The following is a 27,234-nucleotide window of genomic DNA, read 5'->3' on the forward strand; positions in this document are numbered from 1 at the left end:
CTGGACTCCAGAATCGAGAAGAGATTTTTGGTAAAACACCTGGCAGTTTGCCTGCTTCTTTCACTTCTCCCCCTAAAGACTAAGGACTATTACTTGACTTTTTCCTGACTCTGGCTGATCCTGAGATCTTCAGGGAGCTAGTTTGGATTTAACACCCAAACAAAAACATCCAGAAAAACCACAGTCCTTTTGATAAATTTGCATAGTTTAGCAAAACAAATTCAAACCTTTGCCAAGTCCAGAAATTTATGTCTCATTTGATACTTTGAAACTTTCATTCCCTATCAAAAAGTGGGTATTATGTTTCATTGTCTAGCTGGAATTATGGTTGGTTATTACATTGACCATAGTTCTCAAGTCTTTTAAAGTTTTTCTTAACAGTGATATATAAATTGTGTAAATTATAATTACTATAGAATTTGTTTCTAAACAGTCCCTTTATTTCTTCCAATATAATAATATATTACATTAATATACTGTAATTTGTTCAACTAATCCCCAGTTAATGGGCACTTCCTTAATTTCCAGTTTTCCACTATAACAATAAGAGCTGCTGGAACCATTTTTATATGCATGTATATAGGCCTAATAGTAATACCACTTGGTCAAAAAAGGTTTTGTGATTTTGGGGGTATTGTTATCGACTGCTTTTTAAAATGTCCAAATTTACTACTCTACAAACAGTAGTATTCCTGTCTTCATGCAGACTTTTCAACAATATTTACTTATTTCCTTTATATTTTTGCCAAAAGGATAGGTATGAAATGGAAATTCATAGCTGTTTTAGTTTTCATTTTTCTAATAATTAGTGATTTGGTGGATCTTTTTTTTTTTTAATTTAATTTGACTTTCAGCCCCCTCTCACCAACTAATTAAAAAGACAAGAAAACAGAACTCATTTACAAATATGTATGAGTCATGCTAGACAAATTCATGCATTTATCTTATCCAAGAAATAACAAAAAAGAAAAGGATAAAAAGGAAATATACTCATTTTATAGTCTGAGTCCATCTTTCTATTTGGAGGTATGGCGTACTTCATTCTAAGTTATTTGTAAATGTGGTTGGTCATTGTGCTGATAATTCATTAAATCTTTCAGAGTTCATTATCTTTACAACATTTTTATTATGCACATTATTCTCTTGCTTCTCTTTGTTTTGCATCACCTCATACAATCCCAGTTTTTTTCTGAAACTGTTCCCTTCATATTTTTTTTCAGTACAATATCATTTTATCACATTCATATATATAATTTGTTCAACTATTTTTCCAGTTGTAATGGGTTGAGGTTTGAGTTGATGCACTGAGGTCCCAAGTACATGAGGCTAAATAGTAATGGGGCTATACTCTATTAATATACATGATTGGATAAAGAATGGTCCCTGCCCACTCTCCCTGCAAGTCCTGATGTGTTGTATAGGAAATGATGATTTTGGTGGGTGGAGGCAGAGAGAGAGACAGGAAGAGAAGCTGGGAGAGATTGGGCCTGGATTCAATACTCCTAGCTGCTGGTCCTGTGGCTGCTGGTCTAGCTAGCTTCTTGACTCAGCTGCACACATTGCTATTGCCGATTCTCTTCCACCTCCTATCCTTCTTCACTGAGAATAAAGACTGACCACACCCTTGCTCACTTAAGTCTCCATGCCCTGTGGGGATATGGTCATTAATCTCTTCATTGTCTTCCTCCTTAATATCATGGTTATTCCAAGAAGGAGCAGGAGCAGTGGGCTTTTTCTTTCTTCTAGGGATAGGGTTTCTTAGTGCTAACTGAATTATATTGTATAAATAAAATGCCTAGATGGAAATTGAATGAGGACCGTTTTCACTGTAATACGTGGACATTTGTTGTCCAACCAGGGACCAGTTATCTCGAGAGATCTGCTCCTGCTCTAAGAATCAAGGGGAGATGCGGTTTAATGTACCCAGAAGTCTAGCTACCTGTTCCCAAGTTATAAGTAGCCCTTCTATCAGCTTAAGCATGCTTTCTATAGCACCACTCATGGGTGGGGTTGAAGGGGTTGAAGGGGTTGGGGGCAGGGATGGAGAGTCTTTAGCTAGCATTTGTCCCATTTTAGCCAAAAAAAGATTACTGGTTTAGTTTTTAAGAAAAAAAAGTTCCCTGTTTGTCTATTCACAATACTCACCCAACTTCCTGGTCACCAGAGACTTCTTCAGTCCTTAGTTCCCACTGTTGGGCACCAAATGTGAAGATCGCATATTTTAAAATCATCCAGAGTCAGGAATTCAGGTTAGGGGAAAATCGTCAGTCTTTATTCTCAGTGAAGAAGGATAGGAGGTGGAAGAGAATCGGCAATAGCAATGTGTGCAGCTGAGTCAAGAAGCTAGCTAGACCAGCAGCCACACGACCAGCAGCTAGGAGTATCGAATCCAGGCCCAATCTCTCCCAGCTTCTCTTGCTGTCTCTCTCTCTGCCTCCACCCACCAAAATCGTCATTTCCTATACAACACATCAGGACTTGCAGGGAGAGTGGGCAGGGACCATTCTTTATCCAATCATGTATATTAATAGAGTATAGCCCCATTACTATTTAGCCTCATGTACTTGGGACCTCAGTAGTGCATCAACTCAAACCTCAGCCCATTACACCAGTGATGGATATCCTCTCAGATTACAATTCTTTGTCACTACAAAAAGAGTTGTTACAAATATTTTGTTATATATGAGTTGTTTTTGTTTTTCTTTGCTAAATTTGGAGTATAGACCTAGTAGCAGTATTGTTGGGTTGTAGAGTTTGTATAATGTGATAGTTTGGGAGTTTAGTTCTATATTGCTTTCCATGATGGCTGAATAAGTTCACAGTTCTTAGAGAACCCTAGAGAATCAACCAAGAAACTATTAGAAATAATCCACAGGGGGCAGAGCCAAGATGGTGGAGAAGGTACACACAACTTTCTTTTATTTTTTATTTTATTTTATTTTTTTTATTTAATAGCCTTTTATTTACAGGTTATATGCATGGGTAACTTTACAGCATTAACAATTGCCAAACCTCTTGTTCCAATTTTTCACCTCTTACCCCTGACCCCCTCCCCTAGATGACAGGATGACCAGTAGATGTTAAATACATTAAAATATAAATTAGATACACAATAAGTATACATGACCAAAACGTTATTTTGCTGTACAAAAAGTATCAGACTTTGAAATACTGTACAATTAGCTTGTGAAGGAAATCAAAAATGCAGGTGGGCATAAATATAGGGATTGGGAATTCAATGTAATGGTTTTTAGTCATCTCCTAGAATTCTTTCTCTGGGTGTAGCTGGTTCAGTTCATTACTGCTCCATTGGAAATGATTTGGTTGATCTCGTTGCTGAGGATGGCCAGGTCCATCAGAACTGGTCATCATATAATATTGTTGTTGAAGTATATAATGATCTCCTGGTCCTGCTCATTTCACTCAGCATCAGTTCGTGTAAGTCTCTCCAGGCCTTTCTGAAATCATCCTGTTGGTCATTTCTTACAGAACAGTAATATTCCATAATTTTCATATACCACAATTTATTCAGCCATTCTCCAACTGATGGACATCCATTCAGTTTCCAGTTTCTAGCCACTACAAAAAGGGCTGCCACAAACATTCGTGCACATACAGGTCCCTTTCCCTTCTTTATAATCTCTTTGGGATATAATCCCAGTAGTAACACTGCTGGATCAAAGGGTATGCACAGTTTGATAACTTTTTGAGCATAGTTCCAAACTACTCTCCAAAATGGTTGGATTCGTTCACAACTCCACCAACAATGCGTCAGTGTCCCAGTTTTCCCATATCCCCTCCAACAATCAACATTATTTTTTCCTGTCATCTTAGCCAATCTGACAGGTGTGTAGTGGTATCTTAGAGTTGTCTTAATTTGCATTTCTCTGATTAATAATGACTTGGAGCATCTTTTCATATGACTAGAAATAGTTTCAATTTCTTCATCTGAGAATTGTCTGTTCATATCCTTTGACCATTTTTCAATTGGAGAATGGCTTGATTTTTTATAAATTAGAGTTAATTCTCTATATATTTTGGAAATGAGGCCTTTATCAGAACCTTTGGCTGTAAAAATATTTTCCCAGTTTATTGCTTCCCTTCTAATCTTGTCTGCATTAGTTTTGTTTGTACAAAAACTTTTCAGTTTGGTATAATCGAAATTTTCTATTTTGTGATCAGTAATTATCTCTAGTTCTGCTTTGGTCATAAAGTCCTTCCCCTTCCACAAGTCTGAGAGGTACACTATCCTGGGTACACACAACTTTCTAAGCTGCTCTCATGCCCTCACGACCAACATTAAATTCATCCTCAAAAAATAATGCTTGACTGGTAAAACCCATGAAGATCAGAAGCACTGCAACTCAGCAGCTGAAGATAATCTGGAAGATTGACAGGAAGGGTTTGTCCTGAGGGGCCAGGAACAGACCAGCACAGGCAGGGAGAAATTAGCATCTGGGAGCAAACCACGGGTGGGGGTGACCTCTGTGGCTAGAGACGACTCTCCCATAGGCTAACTGGTCTGCCTTAATTATAAAGCAGTAAACTGGCAGAGAAATTAAAGCCAAAGACAGAGGGTACACTGTCTTTCCAGACAGCCTAAACAATTCCAGAACCTAACAAAATCTGACTGTAACCACCCAAAACTGGAAGTGACTCAGGCAGACCATAACATATCCCTGCAGCCACATTCTATAGTTCAGGGTTTTTGCAGGGGTAGTTACAAATCTGCATGGCAGGGAGACACAGCCTGGGGCAGCCTCTAATCTGCACAATGTGGGGCTCAGCCTGAGGCAATAGAACTTTGGCAGCCAATTGTGCTTCCTGGGGCAGAGACACTTCCGGTCCCTGCAGAGCTATTCACTGCTCAGCTGCTAATACCCACAGCCCTAATACTCACAGCCCCAGGGCAGGTTTTGGCTGGGGGTAGTAAAACCTTCACTGCTGATCGGGGCAGTCCTTAACCCAAGGGGGGTTGAAGGGTGGGAAGGGGTGAGGGAAGGGAGAGGGTGTTCTTCACAGGGCACTTCTGCAGCTCTGCAGTGTAGGCCTGAGTTACTTGGGGGGGGGGAGGGGGGCGGGGACTCAGAGCACTTCTGTACCTCACTGCTCTTTGTAGCTGGTTGGCTGGACAGCTACCCCGTCCATATACCTATCATTGCTCTTCAGAGGAAGCTGGTAACCGTCTGGCCCTGAAGGCAGACCTTACAGGGTTTTAAAAAATGAGTAAAAAAATCAAAAGGATTATCGATTAATAGCTTCTGTACAGAAAGAGCAGATTTTCAACCCCGAGTAGACTAATAGCAGACGGTCTCCAGACAATTGTTGGTCCCCAACACAAAAGGCTCTCCTAGAAGAGACTATTAAAAACCTTAAAAGAGAACTAGAAGAAAAATGGGGAAAGGAAAGAGAAGCTATGCAAGAGAGCAACAACTTCTTGAAGTGTGAATTGGAAAAGGTAAAAAACTCCCAAGAAGTACAGGGAAACAGAATTTATGAATTGGAAACGATTAAGATTTCCCAAGAAAGTAGGATTTGTGAATTGGAAAAAGAAAATAACTCACTAAAAAAAAAAAAAAAATTAGTTAAATGGGAAAAAATTCTATAGAGCAAAACAACTCATTTAAAAACTCAATTGGACATATAGAAAAAGAAGTAAACAAAGCTAATGAAAATAACTCACTAAAAATCAGAAATGAACAAATAGAAATGACTGATTCATTAAGACATCAAGAATCAGTCAAGCAAAACCAAAAAAATGAGAGAGAAAAAAATGTCAAATGTTTACTTGGAAAAACAACAAACCTGGAAAATAGCTCTAGGAGAGATAATCTGAGGATCATTGTACTACCCCGAAAATTATGATGAAAAAAAGAGCCTAGATACTATTTTACAGGAAATCCTCAAAGAGAACTGCCTAGAAGTAATAGAACCAGAAGGTAAAATAGGCATTGAAAGAATTTATCGAATGCCTTCTGAAAAAGACCCTAAAATAAAAACTCCAAGGAATATTGTGGCCAAATTTCAGAACTATCAGATTAAAGAAAAAATATTATGAGCAGCCAGGAAAAAACAATTCAGATACTGAGGTGTCACAATAAAGGTCACGCAAGATCTGGTTTCCTCAACATTAAAGGATCAAAGGGCCTGGATATTTGGATGTTCCAAAAGGCAAAAGAACTTGGAATGCAGCCAAGAATAAATTACCCAGCTAAGCTGAGCATTTTTTTCCATGTAAGAAGATGGACATTTAATGAAACAGAGGAATTCCATTTGTTTCTAAGGAAAAAGCCAGAGTTAAACAAAAAATTTGATCTCCAAGCATAGGACTCAAGAGAAGCAGAAAAAGGTAAAAGGAACTCTTGAGAACTGTATTTCTGTTGTGGATATACCAAAAAAAAAAAAAAAAAAAACATGTATAATTTGATTTTACTGATATAACATAAAAAAGGGAAATAGAAATGGAAAGGGGATAGTGTCAGAAAAAGGGAAAAGGGGAGATAAAAAGAGGGAAACTACATCCCACGGTGAGGCAAAGGAAACCTATCATATCTGAGGGAACTTAGAGAGGGGGAGGAATATTGTGTAAATCTTACTCTCATCAGAGTTAGCTCAAAGAGAAAATAATTGACATTTATTTTACAGAGAATCTTCTCTCACCTCATTAAAAAGTGGGAGAGGAAAAGGGAAAAGGAAAAAGAGTAATAAGGGAAGGGTACAAGAAAGGGGGAGAGCTGTGTGACACAAGTGGGACCCATAAGTTTAATACTAGGGAAAGGGGTAAAGGAGGGAAAGAAAAAGAAAACCACAATCTGGGGATATTATGATGGCAGGAAGTACAGAATTAATAATTTTAACCGTAAATGTGAATGGGATGAACTCTCCCATTAAGTGGAGGCGGATAGCAGACTGGATCAAAAGTCAGAACCCTATGATATGTTGTTTACAGGAAACACATTTAAAACAGGGGGATACATACAGAGTAAAGGTAAAAGGCTGGAGAAGAATCTATTGTGCTTCAGGTGAAGTAAAAAAAGCAGGGGTAGCCATCCTTATCTCAGATCAAGTAAAAGCAAAAATTGATCTAATTAAAAGAGATAAGGAAGGAAACTATATCTTGCTGAAGGATACTATAGACAAGGAAGCAATGTTAATATTAAACATATATGCACCAAGTAGTATAGCATCTACCTTCCTAAAGGAGAAATTAAGAGAGTTGCAAGAAGAAATAGACAGCAAAACCATAATAATGGGAGATCTCAATCTTGTATTCTCAGAATTAGATAAATCAAACCACAAAACAAATAAGAAAAAAATTAAAGAGGTAAATAAAATATTAGAAAAATTAGGTATGATTGATCTTTGGGGAAAACTGAATGATGTCAGAAAGGAGTATACTTCTCAGCAGTTCATGGAACCTACACAAAAATTGACCATATATAAGGACATAAAGATCTCAAAATTAAATGCAGGAAGGCAGAAATAGTAAATGCTTTCTTTTCAGATCACGATGCAATAAAAACTACATTCAACAAAAACAGGTAAATAGACGAAAAAGTAACTGAAAACTAAATAATCTCATCTTAAAGAATGATTGGGTGAAACAGCAAATTATAGACACAATAATTTCACTCAAGATAATGACAACTATGAGACATCATACCAAAATTTGGGGGCTGCAACCAAAGCAGTAATAAGGGGAAATTTTATATCCTTAGAGGCTTACTTGAATAAAATAGAGAAAGAGAAGATCAATTAATTGGGCTTGCAACTTAAAACGCTAGAAAAAGACCAAATTAAAAGCCCTCAATCAATTACTAAACTTGAAATTCTAAAATTAAAAGAAGAAACTAATAATATTGAAAGTAAAAAAAACTATTGAACTAATAAATAAAACTAAGAGTTGGTTTTATGAAAAAAACCAATAAAATTGATAAACCTTTGGTAAATCTAATTAGGAAAAGGAGAGAGGAAAATCAATTTAGTAGTCTTAAAAATGAAAAGGGAGAACTTTCCATCAATGAAGAGGAAATTAAGGAAATAATAAGGGGTTACTTTGCCCAACTTTATGCCAATAAATTTGATAACCTAAGTGAAATGGATGACTACCTCCAAAAATTATACCAGGAATGCAGAGCTGGTTCAATATTAGGAAAACTATCAGTAAAATTGGCCATATTAATAACCAAAGTAACAAAAACCATATGATCATCTCAATAGATGCAGAAAAAGCATTTGATAAAATCCAACATCCATTCCTATTAAAAATATTTGAGAGTATAGGAATAAATGGACTTTTCCTTAAAATAATCAGTAGCATCTATTTAAAACCATCAGTAAGTATCATATGTAATGGGGATAAATTGCAACCATTCCCAATAAGATCAGGAGTGAAACAAGGTTGCCCACTATCACTGTTACTATTCAATATTGTATTAGCAATGCTGGCTTTGGCAATAAGAGTTGAGAAAGAGATTAAAGGAATTAGAATAGGTAATGAGGAAACCAAATTATCACTCTTTGCTGATGATATGATGGTATACTTAGAGAACCCCAAAGATTCTACTAAAAAGTTATTAGAAATAACCCACACCTTTAGCAAAGTTGCAGTATACAAAATAAACCTACATAAGTCATCAGCATTCTTATATATCACTAACAAAATTCAGCAGTTAAAGTTACAAAGAGAAATTCCATTTAAAGTAACTATTGATAGTATAAAATATTTAGTAATCTATCTGCCAAGGGAACATCAGAAACTTTATGAGCAGAACTACAAAACACTTTCCACACAAATTAAGTCTGATCTAACCAACTGGGAAAATATTAAATACTCTTGGATAGGGCAAGCAAATAATAATAAAGATGATAGTACTACCTAAACTAATCTATTTATTTAGCACTATACCAATCATACTCACAAAAAACTATTTTAATGACCTAGAAAAAATAACAACAAAGTTCATATGGAAAAACTAAAGGTCAAGAATTTCAAGGGAATTAATGAAAAAAAAAATCAAATGAAGGTGGCCTAGCTGTACAAGATTTAAAATTATAATATAAAGCAGAGGTTACCAAAACTAAGAAATAGACTAGTTGATCAATGGAATAGGTTAAGTTCAAAGGACAAAATAGCCAATAACTTTAATAATCTAGTGTTTGGGGATAAGAACTCACTATTTGACAAAAATTGCTGGGAAAATTGGAAATTAGTATGGCAGAAACTAGGCATTGACCCACACTTAACACCGTATACCAAGATAAGGTCAAAATGGGTTCACAATCTAGGTATAAAGAATGAGATTATAAATAAATTGGAAGAGCATAGGATAGTTTACCTCTCAGTCCTGTGGAAGAGGAAGGAATTTATGACCAAAGAACTAGAGATCATTAATGATCATAAAATAGAAAATTTTGATTATTTGAAATTGAAAAGTTTTTGTATAAACAAAACTAATGCAGACAAAATTAGAAGGGAAGCAATAAACGGGGAAAATATTTTTACAGTTAAAGGCTCTGATAAAGGCCTCATTTCCAAAATATATAGAGAATTGACTATAATTTATAAGAAATCAAGCCATTCTCCAATAATAAATTGTCAAAGGATATGAACAGACAATTCTCAGACAAAGAAATTGAAACTATTTCTAGTCATATGAAATGATGCTCCAAGTCATTATTAATCAGAGAAATGCAAATTAAGACAACTCTGAGATACCACTGCATACCTGTCAGATTGGCTAAAATGACAGGGAAAGATAATGCGGAATGTTGTAGGGGATTTGGGAAAACAGGGACACTGATACATTGTGGGTGGAATTGTGAATACATCCAGCCATTTTGGAGAGCAATTTGGAACTATGCTCAGAAAGTTATCAAACTGTGCATACCCTTTGATCCAGCAGTGTTTTTACTGGGCTTATATCCCAAAGAAATCTTAAAGAAGGGAAAGGGACCTGTATGTGCACGAATGTTTGTGGCAGCCCTCTTTGTAGTGGCCGGAAACTGGAAACTGAGCGGATGCCTGTCAATTGGAGAATGTCTGAATAAATTGTGGTATATGAATATTATGGAATATTATTTGTTTGGTAAGAAATGACCAGCTGGAAGATTTCAGAAAGGCCTGGAGAGACTTACATGAACTGATGCTGAGTGAAATGAGTGGGACCAGAAGATTATTATGTACTTCAACAACAATACCATGTGATGATCAATTCTGATGGACCTGGCCATCTCCAGCAATGAGGTGAACCAAATCAGTCCCAATAGAGCAGTAATGAATTGAACCAGCTACACCCAGCAAAAGAACTATGGGAGATGACTATGAACCATTATTTAATTTATACTTTAACATACTTAACATGTATTGGTCAACCTGCTATCAGGGGGAGGGGATGGGGGGAAGGAGGGGAAAAATTGGAACAAAAGGTTTGGCCATTGTCAATGCTGTAAAATTACCCATGCATATAAATTGTAAATAAAAAGCTATTAAAAAAATATGAATGTCCCTGGACTAATCTGTTGGATAGAGTTGGATAGAAATCTGGACCTCTAGCTCAGGCTAAGTGGGAGTTGTCCTAGACTCAACTAGTCCTACCCAGATAACTGAATGAAACCACCTTATCTTGACTCCCTGGCGGGAGGGAGGGAGGGGAAAGAGAGAGAGAGAGAGCCAGAGAGAGCCTGCTTCTTTCATTAACTTGGACTAGACCATTCCCTGTCTGTCCCTTTTATCACCTGAAAAGGAGAAATAATGATAATAATGACTATTTTCAGAGGCAAGATTTAAAACCTTGGTATTTCTAATTCCAAACCAGCATGCTAGCAATGTTATACTGCCTATTGTAGAAAGAAAAGTATTCACATAGCTAAATCATTACTGTTCCTATTCTGGTAGAGGTAAGTCACATGTTCCATTTTCCTACAGAGAACCTGAAAAGGATGATAGCAGCTATTTATTTAGTTGCCTCACTGAGATTTAAGAGTGTTTTACTCTTTTCATTACCTAATTTTTTTATATTAAATTTATTCTGTACCAAGAGAGCAATACTTTTAAAATAATCTAATTATACACTATATGCATGTAGTTTAACTTTCAAAAATAAAATAATTTATGACTTGATTCTTTTTAAAATAATAACTTTTTATTTTCAAAATACATTCAAAGATAGTTTTTAGCATTTCACCCTTGCAAAACCCTGTGTTCCAAGTTTTTCTCCCTACTCCCCTCCTCTAGACACCAATCCAATATGATTTTTTAAGTTAAAAAAAAAAAAAAGATTTCGTTATTTATACCTTCATCCAACTGGCATTTGTATAGCGCTTTAAGGTTTGCAGAGTGTCTTTAAATACATTTTCATTTGATGTGAAATAATAATTCTTTCTCTAATCTACATCACAGTATTGTTATGAGAATCAACATTTTGCCCTACCCACTTCCCAATAGTCTTATCCAAGGTACCCTAGTAGATCCCAGCCTGAGGAGGCTGGTGCTAATGTAGGACTGCCCTTGACCTTTTGTAACAAAAGAATCCAACCTTAATTTTCCTTGCAGCTTATCTATATAAGTAGGATCAATCCCTTTTCCCCTTTCCCACCTTTCCTATGAGGGACCCCAGAATCCCCTTTCTACTCTGACTTTTAGCTCAACTCCTGGTAGAGTATTAGCATGAGAAAAACATCCCAGTGCATCTTAAGGACTCTTAGAGCTTGCTGTCTTTAGGTTCTTTCTTTTCTTTCAACTAGATCTGCAATTGAACTTCAGTTAAAATGTAAATTGCTTGAGAGTAAGGACTATGTTCTTTTTCATGTGATTAGCACACGGAATTTTTTCATTCAGTTGTGTGGAGAGGTGCAGCGAGAAGATTAAAGTAACACACACACACATACACACAAAATATATAAATGTTCGAAATAGAACTAAATTCATAACCTATTTGAAATAGATTTTGAGAAAAAGCTAAGGTAAGAAGGGCCACTGGATCTTTGTTGTGTTATAATTTTGGGTATCCATTAATGTTTTCCTCTCCATCATCATCTTGCTTTTGTGTCTAATTTAGACTATAATCCTATAATGCTAGAGTTGTGTTTATTTCCTTATAATATTTAGTATAACATTATATTAATTTTTAGGTAGTTTTACAGTCAATAAATATCATCTATTTGGCTCCTTATTGGACTTTTATACTGATATTTAGTTTTAGTTTTCAGATTTTTTTATAAAATAGTTTAAAATAGTGTCTTTTGTGAATTATTCTACTCCCAACTGAAATTGAGTTAATTCTAATTTTTCTTTGTAAGCATGTTTTCCATGTCATAATGAACTCTGTTATCAGATTGTCATTCATATAATTGTTAAAAAGAAATAGAGATTCTTAGAGGTTTGGTACAGATTTAAAGTTTGGCAGTAGTGACAAAATTTTCTAACACAAGCCCTTTCCTCTTATTGAGCTGAGCATTTTGTAAGAAAATAAATATTGTACATTTTATCTATAAGAGAATTTTACTTAATTAAGTAGACTCCATTCTTAAGTCTTCATGGGTTCTTAAGAGGGTTAAATGGTATTTTTGACTGTAGTTACTGCTAATTTTATAAAACAATAGGCTATTATAATCATATTAATTCTCTCAGACACTTCCTTTTTTCTCTATGTTTTTGGAGACAAATGATCTAATTGGAATGATCAGAATCAAAACTGGCCACAAAGAGCAAATTTCTAAATATAAGTTAAACTTAAACTTGATCATTCCCTTCTGAGTTTTAAAACATCTTTTAAATCATTTTTTTCTCTGGCTCTTTAAAAATGGTGAGCAGTCAAACTTGATCTTTATTTTTCTATCCTATCTGTATGGATAAGTTGGCATTTCAAGTTTTTTGTTCTTTCCCAGGAGACAGGAGCAGTTCCAGAAAAACCCTGACAGTTACAATGGTGCTGTACGTGAGAACTACACCTGGTCTCAAGACTACAGTGACCTGGAGGTTAAGGTGCCAGTGCCCAAGCATGTCCTGAAAGGGAAGCAGGTAATGAGCAGCAGAGCTTCTAAGTCACAGCTGGATCTTGTGTTTTCTAATCCCTCATTTCCTATGACTAGCACACTGACAACTTGTTACTTCAAGGGTGTTATATAACTTTTACTTAATCAAAGGCAGCATTTTAAATTTTGCAGAAGTTAGGCTGGCAGAGTATGATGTGAGACAGAATGCATTTTTTATATTCACTTGAATATCACATTGTGATCCAAGGGTGATTTGCTAAGGAAAGAGTCTATTCCTGGCAAACATCCTGGGGTGAGATTGTTTAGGTAAGTGGAATTTTAATGATCCATTACTTTATTTTTCCACTTAATTTCCCCCCCTCCCCCGCCCCCTCCAAGAATATATTTTATCTCTTTCACTGTGCTTCTTTGCTATTACTTATAGCACTTTACAGCTTTTGGATAACACCCTGCTGAATATCAATACTTCCTTGAAATAATTTTTATCTTCCCTAGAAAGGACACTGTTCAATTTATGTCCTCCAGATTTTAACTTAACACATCCTTCTTTTCAGGTATTCAACATATTACATGTATATTATAAATGTAGTGAGTAAATTATTGGCATTTACATGCATTTTTATCTCTTCAAAGAAGAACTTAATTTTCTCTGTTCTTTGAAGATATATATATCTCTATTTCTCTCATGTTTTCTGCGCTTCACTCATTGTATTACATGCATTCTCTATAGTATTACCTCGATGTCTCACTGGCATCTTAAGCTTAAAATATATAAAGCAGAACTCATTCTCTTCTCTTCCCCCTCAATCCTGCTCCTGTTTTAATTTGTCTCTATCTTGCCAGTGATATTACCTTTCTTCAATCTTGCATGCTTTTCATCTTGAAATAATCTTTGATTCCTCCTTTATCCACATATCTAGTCTGTTCCCCAGAATGTAGTGGCCAGTGATTTTTCCAGGGACCTGTTCAGTCTGGTAATGTCGGAATAAAATAATTGTTCTTAGGTCTCATTCTGTGTAATATAGATAACTTGCAGTTAAACAAATTATCATTACTATTTCTAGCTACTGCTCAAATAACTACTCACAGCCATTAAATAACTTGATTAGAACCAGTAATAGCATTCTGACCTGGTGTCTGTCTTTCAGATTTTATCCAGCCTGGAAGCAGTTTTTTTTTTTTTTTTTTTTTTAATTATAATAACTTTTTATTGACAGAACCCATGCCAGGGTAATTTTTTTTTTACAACATTATCCCTTGTACTCACTTCTGTTCCGATTTTTCCCTCCCACCCTCCACCCCCTCCCCTAGATGGCAAGCAGTCCTATATATGTTGAATATGTCGTAGTATATCCTAGATACAATATTTGTGTGTAGAACCAAACAATTTTCTTGTTGCACAGGGAGAATTGGATTCAGAAGGTAAAAATAACCCAGGAAGAAAAACAAAAATGCAAACAGTTTACATTCATTTCCCAGTGTTTTTTTCTTTGGGTGTAGCTGTTTCTGTCCATCATTGATCAATTGAAACTGAATTAGGTCTCTCTGTCAAAGAAATCCACTTCCATCAGAGTACATCTTCATACACTATCATTGTTGACGTATATAATGATCTCTTGGCTCTAGAGGCTCATTTCACTTAGCATCAGTTCATGTAAGTCTCTCCAAGCCTTTCTGTATTCATCCTGCTGGTCATTTCTTACAGAACAATAATATTCCATAACATATACCACAATTTACCCAACCATTCTCCAATAGATGGGCATCCATTCATTTTCCAGTTTCTAGCCACTACAAAACCAGGGTTGCCACAAACATTTTGGCACATACAGGTCCCTTTCCCTTCTTTAGTATCTCCTTGGGGTATAAGCCCAATAGTAGCACTGCTGGGTCAAAGGGTATGCACAGTTTGATAACTTTTGGGGCATAATGCCTGGAAGCATTTCATATAGAACTTTGATTATACCCATTCCTTTCCCTTTGCCCTCATAGACCTCAAACAGGCTTTGTCATTTTCTTGTTCTTTGGTTTTTATCATTAAAGAGATCAGAATCAATTGTATAGAAGACATTTTTATTTTAATGTAATACAAAGATTTTTTTTGGAAGGCTTTTTTAATACAAAGATTTTTTTCTCTAAAAACATTTTATTGGTGCTGTTTTCTTTTTAATGACCCTGGCTCATTCTATACTTCTTCTAGTCCAAAACCCTTTGCCCCAGAGTGAAGATAATTTTTCATCTCCAGTCTTCTGAACTTATGATTGGTTATTGGAATAGTTAGAATTCTAAAGTCTGTCAACATTCTTTTCCTTCATTGTATTTTTAAGTGTAGAAAAACATAGCCCATTACCCTATCCATCATGCTCTGTCCCACTCATACCGTGACCTAATTTAGATGCAATGGGGTAGAGTAGAAATACTGTTAGATTTGGACTTAGAGTCAAGGAGACTTATCTTTTGAGCCTGGCTTTGACCCTTTCTAGCTTTATGACGATAAAGTCTTTTAACATTTTTGAACCTCACTATCCTCATCTATAAAATGGAAATAACACTTCTTTTATAGTGCTTTTGTGAGGACCAAGTAAGATAATGTGTATAAAGTGCTTTGTAATCTTTAAAACTATGTAAATTTCAGTTTTACTGTTTAGAGGAATGATATGTACAAATGGATGTACAATCTGGGATTTCTTTTTTCCATGATGCAAATTTACAACTTATACTTCTAATTCTTTCTGCTAGCAGTTCACCAGACAGAGTCCACCCATTATGCTATAAATATAGACCTTTTTCTCTTTTTCCTAACATCACAAGCTGCAATGCATTTGTTATCCACTGTCCTTTATTACATGACTCAGCCTATCTCTTTCTGTTACACAGTTTCTTCATGATATATCATTTATACCTGTCTTTTGGAGTTCCTTGTTGGTTTTATATTGCAGACTACTCATAACCAAGCAGGCCATTTTTCATTAGTCTCTGTGGAAAATTTAGTTATTTGGAAGCAGATTTTTCCCTTTCTTCCAACTGACTCTCCTAGCTTCTATTGAGACTTGGCTCAAATCTTATCTTTTAACAAGAAGCCTTTTTCCTCTCCTCTTTGTTGGCCTCTCTCACATAAGTCTCTACAGTCACATCAATTGCCTTCCTTCTGAGATTACTCTTATTTTTACTTAGTCATTTGCATATTATTTCCTTGATTAAATTGTGAGGTTTTTGTGGGCAAGAACTGTTTTTGTTTTTCTTTGTGTTCTAAATACTTAATATCTCACCTGGTACAAAGCAAGAATTGAATAGATATTTGTTGACTGTTGACTGTTATGATAAGATTTGCCAACTGATGTTGATGTGAGATGAGAGTGGGCATTCAAAGAATTCCAGACATTGAAATGACTGGAAGGTTAGTAGTTTCCTTGACAATGGAGTCACTAATCTTCTTTAGATCTTAATTTATTTATAAATTGAGGACATTGGATTACATAATTTCTAAGGACCTTCCATCTGGAAATCCTATATTCTTATGTTACAGAGTTCAGTATAATTTTGTTAAAATAATTGCTGCCAAATGAAGTTGGCCTAGCTGTATCAGACTTAATTATAAAGCTGAGGTCATCAAAATTGTTTGTTACTGGCTAAGAAATAGAGTAGTAGATCATTGGAATAGGTTAGATTCACAGGACAAATTAGTCAGTGATTGTAGTAATCTAGTATTTGACAAACCCAAAAATCCCAGCTTTTGGGATAAGAACTCACTATTTAACAAAAACTACTGGGAAAGTTGGAAATTAGTATTGAATGGGACTAATGCATTGTTGGTGGAATTGTGTACTGATTCAACCATTCTGGAGAGCAATTTGGAATTGTTCCCAAAGTACTATCAAACTGTGCACACCCTTTGATCCAGCAATGTTTCTATTGGGCTTATAGCCCAAAGAAGTCTTAAAGGAGGGAAAGGGACCTATATGTACAAAAATGTTTGTGGCAGCTTTTTTGGTAGTGGCTAGAAACTGGAAACTGCCCATCAGTTGGAGAATGGCTGAATAAGTTATGGAATATTATTCTATAAGAAATGATCCGCAGGGTTGTTGAGGTTGGGAAAGGGGGACCCCAAAAGACAGACCAGAGATATCTCAAAGAATTTGCAGACTTCAACTCATCTCCTAGTCAAGGGCAAAGTAGATAGGAATTTTAACAGCATTACAAAAGAGGGCTGGAATTCTAAGGGAATTTCAACAGTGAAACAGAAGCAAGGAGATGCATTTATCCAGCTTTCAATCACTGATATGCTAATTCTATAGCTCATAGGTAGAAAGGAATTTGGTTCTCATTAACTAGGTTATTACTGACCGGATTATCAGTCAGCAATGAATTGAGGAGTGGTCTTATTCATTATTGTCTCAGGAGTTTGATCTGTGGGAGTTTCCTGAAGTCAGAAGTTATCTGACTAAGGAGTGGTCAGAATCAGACAGACTGGGTGTGGGAGTTTCCCTGAGGCAGATTCCAAAGCTAGAAGATTTAGGACTACTGATTTATTGTTAGGACAGAAGCCCCTCCAAGGTCAGTGGATCCCCAAACCACAATTATATTTCCCTGGAAGCTGTACCGTATCAGGATGATCTCAGAGAATCCTGAGAGACTTACATGAATTGATTCTAAGTGAAGTGAGCAGAACTAGATCATTATACATGGCAACAGCAAGGTTATATGATGATCAGTTCTGGTTGTCAATTTGAGACCAGTTCTAGTAATCTTGTGATGAAGAGAGCCCAGGGAGAGAAGACAGGGAACTGAGTGTGGATCACAACATGTTCTTACTCTTTTTGTTCTTGTTTGCTTGCATTTTGTTTTCTTTCTCATTTTCTTTTTCCTTTTTGATCTGATTTTTCTTGTATAGCAAGATAATTATATAAACATGTATACATATATTGGATTTAACATTTTTAATATGTTTAACAAATATTAGATTACTTGCCATCTAAAGGAAGAGGTAGGGGGAAGGGCGGAAAATTTGGAATGCAAGGTTTTGGCATGGGCCAATATTGAAAAATTATCCATGCATGCTTTGAAAATAAAAAACTTTAATTAAAAAAGACAGAGAGAGATTGGGCCAGTAGCACACCCAATAAAAACTCAAAGATTGAAAAAAAAATTTAAAAAAGGGGAAAAATTAAGATAAAATAATTGCTACCTAATAGGTGGGATAGAATAAATCAATACTGTTTGTTCATTTATATTATGGTTACGTAATTGTTAGTGTTCTGAATGTGATTTAACTGGAAATATATACAAATCTAGAACAGTTTTGTAACAGGGTTCATTTGTTACCATTGCTTGTGTTTTTGGGTTTTTTTCTATTTCAGTAAAAGATTTCATTTCATGTTTGTATTCTGAACTAAACTACAGAAATTTTGTGTGTCAAAATAAATTATTTCATTTAAATAAAAGTTAGGAAAATTACCTGATTTTTCCATTACTTTGTAAAATAGATCTGTTTCAACAAAATTGGCTATAAAACAGATTAGAGCAAATTCTATTTATCCATTCAATTTCTTATAAAATTGAATATGTTTTCCTATGTATAGTTTTACTCCAACAATTTTGATTAGAAAAATTTAGTAACTAAAGGATTAAAAGTGTGACCAGGTCAGAGGTATACTAAGTGTTGAAACACACCAGTATTCTGTATCTGCCAAAGCTCTATTTTTCAGCTTCTGCCTCACATTTTATTTTGTAAGAATACTTAATAGATCTCACCTTCCCAAAGATAGCCATTTTTCTTTATCCTAGAGAGTTATTTGCTTAGACACAACTACTTCCAGGACTTATTAGCTCTCCTTTTCCTTTTGTCTAACTGTCTATTGTGTTTAATGGCATTGGATTATAGTATCATACTTTGTCTGTGAATGTCTAGAGATAGCTTAATTTTGAAGTTTAGTTTTGTAAATGTGAAGGAGCACCTATTTCACAAATTCTCTATGTTTGATATGTATATTTATGTATATATTTATTTATAACAAATAATAACCATTTATAACTTTGAGTATAAATTTTCACTGGATATAGTCTTGGTAAGTTTATGCTGATTATCCCCAATGCAATATCTGAATTTATACTCTCTTCCCTTACCTTTTTGAAATGTATTCCACTCCCCTTTTATGAATTTAGTCCTTATCTCACAAGACACTCTTCCTCTTCCTTTATTATGCCTCCCATTTATTTTCTTTTTCAGGTGTCTGTGGATCTCAGCAGTAATTCTATCCGTGTGGCAATACTAGAAGGGAATGAGGAACATGTTTTAATGGAAGGAAAATTCACCCATAAAATCAACACTGAAAGTTCCTTGTGGAGCCTTGAGCCAGGGAAATGTGTCTTGGTAAGGGTAATTCAATCAATTCAATCTTTTTGGATTTTGTTAGTTTGTTTATTTTCCTTCTTTTGGTGTCCTCCATCTTTTGTTTGTTTGTTTGTTTGTTTTGAGTAAATGTTTCTTTGAACACTTTGGTTTCTACAGATACAAAAAGTGGACTGTGAACTGGGCTTAGGTAATAGGCAAAAAACACTTTCATTTCAGTTCATTACCTTTTGAAATAAATAGTCTTACTTTGTTTAAATTATGAAATTTACAACTCCCAGTTGGAATAAACCGTAGAATTCACATAAAATTTCAGTGAAAAAATAAATTTTTTTTTTCCTTTTTGGTGATCTTCATCTACTTTGTTATTTTTTTAAAAGGCCGATGCTCTTTCCACAATACCATATTGCTTAGGTGAGTATTTTCTATGAATTAGTATTGCTCAGTACTGTTTTTCTATAGTTTTAGTTACTCTCGAGCAACCATAAGCACTTTTCTTTTCTTCTTTTCTTTTTCTTTTTTGTCAAATGAATATGTGGGTGTGGGTGTACATGGTCACAAGTGTTCTGCTTGATCTCTCTCTCTTTTTTTTTTTAAATTATAGTAACTTTTTATTGACAGAATCCATGCCAGGGTAATTTTTTTTTACAACATTATCCCTTGCACTCACTTCTGTTCCGATTTTTCCCTCCCATCCTCTACCCCCTCCCCTAGATGGCAAGCAGTCCTATATATGTTGAATATGTCCTAGTATATCCTAGATACAATATATGTGTGCAGATCCAAACAGTTTTCTTGTTGCACAGGGAGAATTGGATTCAGAAGGTAGGAATAACCCAGGAAGAAAAACAAAAATGGAAACAGTTTACATTCATTTCCCAGTGTTTTTTTCTTTGGGTGTAGCTGCTTCTGTCCTTCATTGATCAATTGAAACTGAATTAGGTCTCTTTGTCAAAGAAATCCACTTCCATCAGATTACATCTTCATACAGTATCTTTGTTGACGTATATAATGATCTCTTGGTTCTGCTCATTTCACTTAGCATCAGTTCATGTAATTCCCTCCAAGCTTCTCTGTATTCATCTTGCTGGTCATTTCTTACAGAACAATAATATTCCATAACATTCATATACCACAATTTACCCAACCATTCTCCAATTGATGGGCATCCACTCAGTTTCCATCTGCTTGATCTCTTTGTAGGTCTGTGATCTCATACAGTACAGCAGTACTGTAAGTCATAGCCTGTCCTGTATAATTTTTTTTTATATATATTATTCTCTAAATCCTCTGTGAAGTAGATCACAAACCTGGCACAGAAGCATGACATAGAAGCAGAGGGTAAGGAATGTTAATTATCTAGATATTTGTGGAAGTCATATACAAAAAGAAGAGGAAATTGTATTCTGGGTAAGTCTTAACATAAAGAAGAAATTCGTTGTTGGTGTGGAAATATTAGGAGTCCTCAAGAATTTGTGTTTAGAGAAGAGGAGGAAATTTAGGCATAATCTGAATGTATTCTAGATTTTGGAAAAGCAGCCATCAGAGGGTCAGGGAATAGATAGGATCCTATGGATTAAAATGCTTCAGCCTAAATTATTTTAGGAGGGAGAGGAGATGCTCAAGAATGAAATTCAGAAGCAGAAAGGGAAACAGTTTGAATCAGGAGGAGAAATGGGATTTGTATGTAAGTATGATATGGTTATATACAAATAATATCAAATTCTAAAATTTAGAACATGCTGAGATTGGTGAGAGACGTTAAAGGCAAAATTTTTAAAAAAATTATTCGAAGAAATAGAAGAATCATAATAAGAATAAGACCTTTGTTTCCCATAATAACTGACAATAGAGAAAAGGCAGAGTTGCTCATTTTTTTAACTTCTGTTTTCTCTGCTGAAGAATGACTCACTCTAAAAGTAACAGCACAAAAATGGATAACAAGGCATTGATAACATAAGGATAAATAAAGGGATAGAAACTCTTCAATTCTTTTTGATGAATGCCAGTCAAGTGGCTCATAGACTTAGATACAGAAAGAGTTCAGTAGCTTAAAATTGTACTAAACCAAAATGGAGACCTTGTAATTCTTTTTTTCTTTAAAAGTTAATTTTTAACATTCATTTTAAAAAAGTTTGAATTTTCTCTCACCCTCAGTCCCCTCCCTCATTCCTTGAGAAAGCAAGCAATATGATACTCATTAGACAAGTGTAATCATGCAAAGCACATTTCCATATTAATCATGTTGCCCCTCCACCACCACCCCCCCCAAAAAAAAAAAAAAAAAAGCAGCAGCAGCAGGAGCAAGAAAAATAGGGAAAAAAAGAATGCTTTGTTCTGCACTTAGAGCTTATCAGACCTCTCTCTGGAGGCAGATAGCTTTTTTTCATTATGGGTCCTTTGAAATTTGTAAGAATCATTGTATTGATTAGATTAGCTAGGTCTTTCACAGTTGATTATCTTTTACGATATTGCTATTACACCAAATGGTTTTTTCCTGGTTTCTGTTCACTTCACTATGCATTATTAGTTCATATAAGTTTTTCCAGGTTTTTCTGAAACTATCCTCACTCATTTATTAGCACCATAGTGCTCCATCACAATATATACAACAATTTGTTTAGCTATTTGTCAGTTAATAGATATTCTCTTAATTTCTGATTTTTTTGCCAACACAAGAAAATTTGCTATAAATATTTTTATACATATAAATTTCTTTTGTTTTTTCTGTAATCTTTTTGGAATACAAACCTAGGGTCAAAAGGTATACATAATTTTATAGCCCTTGAGCATAGTTCCAGGTTGTTCACCATGATGGTTGGATCAGTTTACAACTCCACCAACACTGCCCCTATTTTTTCATATCCCCTCTAGCATTTGTCATTTTTTTTCCCTTTTCTGTCATGTTACCCAATCTAATAGATATTGGGGTAATTTTTCTTTATAATTTCTTGAAATATGATCTAAAGTCTTTTTTTTAAATCATGTCTTTCAGGCAGTCCAGTAATTTTAAAATGATCTCTCCTCAGTCTGTCTTCTGGATCAGTTGTTTCACTGATGAATTATTTCACATTTTCTTCTGTTTTTCATACTTTTGACTTTGTTATATTGTTTCTTGATGTCTTGTGGAGATGGTAGCATCCACTTGTTCAGCTAAAATTTTTGTGTGTGTTTGATTTACTTATTTAATATTTTAATTTTGATAGAACTTTTTTTTTCAGTGAGCTTTTGTACTTTTACTGTTTGGCCACTTCTCATTTTTCAGACATTATTTTCTTCAGTATTTTTTGGTCTCTTTTACCAAGATGTTAATTTCCTTTTTTATAATTTCCAGCATTTCTTTATTTCTTTTCCCAACTTTTGATCTTTTGGATTTTTTTTGTTTGGCTCTTTTTAAAAAGCTCTTCCAGTAATTCTTGTTAGAATGGTATAATACTTGTACTTTTCTTTGAGGTGTTACTTGCATAATTTTCACTTCATTGCCTTCTAAGTTTGTGACTTGATCTTCTCTGTCACCATATTTCATTTTCATTCTTTTTTGATTATTAACTCCTTTTCCAGCTGATTTCTTGATTTTGAACTTTAAAGTTGGGTTCTTCTCATCTCATTTCTGAGTGTACGTTTTCAATCTTCAGGTTTTTTTGTGCTATGATTTTCAGAAATAGTTCTGGGGTTTCATATTTTTTTGGGTGCTTCCAATGTGATATAATGATAGGAGAAGTGTAGTCCTTGCTGTTTTGGCCTGCACTTTAGTTGGTCTTTATCCAGTGTTGTCAGTAGGTTTATTTGAAAATCTTCAAGAAAGAATAATAATAACTATAAGCAAAGAATACATTTAAATAAGAACCCTAATACTACAGTGAAAGACCATATAAGATTTGTTTCTCAGAATGTTTGTCTGATGGTTCTGATTGTGGCTTCAAGTTGGTTTATAATGCATGTATACCTTATTCATGGTTTTTTAATTACAGCATTTTTTGTACTACAAATGCCCAGAACATCATGTGGTTAAACAGTTGATGAATTACAGTTACAGGGTAAGAGAGGGGAATGAGAAAGGTACTCTGGTGCAATGTATAGAACATATGAGAGTATGTGAATTCATCTGAATTATATATGAAATCATCTGAATTTATTTGATTATTTGTTAAGAATCAGTTTATGCTTATTGAACCTTTGTAGTAGATTGGAAACAGTTTGATGACACTAGAGAGACCACATAAAATCAAAATTGTACACAATATTATGTTAGTCTAGCATTACTACAGAAACAGACCTGTACTGTTTTAAATCATGCACATTGTCATAGAGGGGAAAATATTTTTAATAATTGGGAAATCATTTTCCTGCTTAAGATACTTTAAATAATTTTGTAACATGAACCCTTAAACCATCATCATGAAATCACATAGCACAGATCAGCAACCAAGGCTTCCAGCCCCAGCACACAAAAAGTAAATTAATAGCCCTGGAACCCAAGCAACAATAGGGTATGACTAGACTAGGCTACCCCAGTGAAGCAGGCAAGCTGCCAGCACCTGAAGCCTCAATCCATAAAGCCAGTGATCAGGCCCCTGGTTGCTAACACAAAAAGGTTTGAGACAGTGCCCCTTTGTTCCCCAGGAGTAGATATCAACTTTAAAAGTCACATAATGGGCTAAAAAAAAGATGAGCAAGAAACACAAAAGAGTCTTATAAAATTCTATAGCAATAGGAAAGATCAAAACAAACTCAGAAGAGGACAACAATGTCAAAATAATAAACTTCCAGGATAAAATATAAATTGATCTCAAGCCCAGAAAACTTTCTTGGAAGAGCTCAAAAAGAATTTTAAAAGTCATTTAAGAGAAGTAGAAGAAAAATTGGAAAAGAAATAAAAGGTATGCAAGAGAGTTAAAAATTAGGAAAAGAAAGGACAAAAATTGACCAAAGAAAACAATTCCTTAAAAAGTAGAATTAACCAACTACAAAAAGAGGTGCAAAAACTCACTGGAGAAAATAATTCTTTAAAAATGGAATTGGGCAAGAATCAGTCAAAAAAAATTTTTTTTAAATGGAAAAAGTAGAAGAAAATATAAAATGTTCACTGGTAAAACAACTGATCTGGAAAATAGCTCTAGGAGAGACAATTAAAAATTATTGGACTACCTGAAAGCCATGATCAATAGCATCTTTTGAGAAATCTTCAAGGAAAAGTGTTCTGGTAACCTAGAACCAGAGGATAATCATTAAAAGAATCCACCAGTTATCTCCTGAAAGAGACCCCAAAATTAAAACTTCAAGGAATATATATATATATATAAAATAACTTTTTATTGATAGAACCGATGCCAGGGTAATTTTTTACATTATCCCTTGCATTCACTTCTGTTCTGATTTTTCCCCTCCCTCCCTCCACCCCCTCCCCAGATGGCAAGCAGTCCTATACATGTTAAATAGGTTACAGTAAATCTTGGATACAATATATGTGTGCAGAACCGAACAGTTCTCTTGTTGCTCAGGGAGAATTGGATTCAGAAGGTATAAATAACCCGGGAAGAAGAACAAAAATGCAAGCAGTTTACATTCATTTCCTATTATTCTTTCTTTGGGTGTAATTGCTTCTGTCCATCCTTGATCAATTGAAACTAAGTTAGATTTTCTCTTTGTTGAAGAAATCCACTTCCATCAGAATGCATCCTCATACAATATCATTGTTGAGGTATATAATGATCTCCTGGTTCTGCTCATTTCATTCAGCATCAGTTCATGTAAGTCTCGCCAATCCTCTCTGTATTCATCCTGCTGGTTGTTTCTTACAGAACAGTAATATTCCATAACATTCATATACCACAATTTACTCAACCATTCTCCAATTGATGGGCATCCATTAATTTTCCAGCATCTAGCCACTTCAAGGAATATTGTAGCCAAATTCCAGAATTTTTAGATCAAGGAAGAAATACTGGAATCAGAAAGAAACAATTCAAATATAAGGAGCCAGAATCAGGATTATATAGATTTAGCAGCTTCTGCATTAAAGAATCAGAGGGCTTTTGAATATGATATTCTGAAAAGCAAAGGAGCTTAGATTATAACCAAAAATTAACTGTCCATCAATATTGAGCATAATTTTTGAGGAGAAAAGATGGATATTCAATGAAATAGGGGACTTTTAGTCATTTCTGATGAAAAGACCAGAGCAGAATGGAAAATTTGATCCTCAGACACAAGACTCAAGAAAAGCCTAAAAAGTTAAAAAAGGAAAAAGGAAAGAAAAAAAAAAGTTATTCATTAAGGTTAAGCTGATTATATCTCTTACATCTTCAGGATGATAATACTTGTAGCTCTTGAATTGTATTTCTCTTAGGACTATTAAAAGGAGTATATATAGACAGAGAGTGATATAAGCTGATTTTGATATAAAAAAATTAAAAGGTGAAAAAAATTGTTTTGGGAGAAGATAAAAGGAGAAGGTAGAATAGGATATGCATCCCATGAAGAGATGCAAAAGACAAATTACAATAAAAGGAAAGAAGGGAGGTAGGTGAGCATTATTTGAACTTTGCTCTCATTAGAGTTGGCTCAAAGGTAGAATAACACTCAATTGGGTATAGAAATCTATCTTAATCTATAGGGAAATAGGAAGGGAAAGGGAAAAGAAAAGGAAGGACAGATTGAAAGAGTCATTGGTCAGAAGCAAAAAAAAGAGTTATTGGTGAGAAGGAGCAGCAGGGTGAAAAGAGAGGAAAAAAGTGTAAATGGGGAAAAATAGATTATAGGGAAATAAGTCAACAATCATAACTATGAACATTAATGGGATAAACTCTCCCATAAAACAGTTGAGTGGATTTAAAACCAGAATTATACAATGTATTGTTTACAAAGAAACACATTTGCAGCAGAGAAGATACTCATAGAATCAAGGTAAAGGACTAGAGAAATACATTATGCTTTTTTTTTTTTTTAAAAAAGGGGTAGCAATCCTGATCTTAGATCAAGCAAAAACAGAAATAGATCTAATTAAGAGAGAGAAGAAAGGAAACTACGTCTTGTTAAAAGATACTCCAGGCATGCAGTAATATTAAGACTAAGCATATATGGTATAGCCATCCAAATTCTTAAAGAAATTATGAGTTACAGGAAGAAATAAACGGCAAAATTATCCTAGTGAGTAACCTCAACCTCCCCTTCTCAGAACAAGATAAATCCAACCACAAAATAATTAAGAAAGAAGTTGAGGTGAACAAAATTTTGAAAAGTTAGGAAATTAAATGCGGATAGAAAGGAATATGTCTTTTTCTCAATGGTGCATAGTAACTACATACAAATTCACCATGTATAGAGCAAAAAAAAAGCTTATAATCAAATTCAAAAAAGCAGGAATATTAAAAGCATCCTTTTCAAATAATAGTGCAATAAAAACTATGTGTCATAAAGAGCTATAGAAATGTAGATTAAAAATTTTAATTGGAAACTAAATAATCTAATTACAGAATGAGTGGGTCAGACAGCAAATTATAGAAACAATAATTTCATCCAAGAAAGTGACAGTAATGAGAACATACCAAATTTATGGAATGTATAAAACATCCCACCCAAAGCAGTACTTAAGGGAAATGTTTTATCTCTAAAAGCTTACATGAATAAAATAGAAAACAGACAGAGCAATGAATTAGACATGAAACTAAAAAAGCAAGGAAAAGATCAAATTAAAATTCCCAATTAAATATCACATTTAAAATACTGAAAATCAAAAGAAAGATAATAAGATTGAAAGTAGGAAAACTATTGAAATAATAAGTAAAAGTAAGAGCTGGTTTTATTTAAAAAAAAAAAACAACAAACAAACAATAAAATAGATAAACCTTTGGTTAATTTGATTTTAAAAAAAGAAGAGGGCAGCTAGG

General features: G+C 34.5%; 1 protein-coding gene across 1 annotated transcript in view; it reads left to right on the forward strand.

Moving 5' to 3' along the window:
- Window positions 1–27,234, forward strand: part of NUDCD3 (NudC domain containing 3) — a 107,090-nt gene that overhangs the window by 46,365 nt on the left and 33,491 nt on the right. The window contains exons 3-4 of the mRNA XM_003757735.4: window positions 12,889–13,021; window positions 19,223–19,366. Coding sequence (XP_003757783.1) covers window positions 12,889–13,021; window positions 19,223–19,366 — 277 coding nt within the window. The remainder of the gene's footprint in view (window positions 1–12,888; window positions 13,022–19,222; window positions 19,367–27,234) is intronic.

This window comes from Sarcophilus harrisii, chromosome 2 (assembly GCF_902635505.1).
Source record: "Sarcophilus harrisii chromosome 2, mSarHar1.11, whole genome shotgun sequence".
Taxonomy (NCBI): domain Eukaryota; kingdom Metazoa; phylum Chordata; class Mammalia; order Dasyuromorphia; family Dasyuridae; genus Sarcophilus; species Sarcophilus harrisii.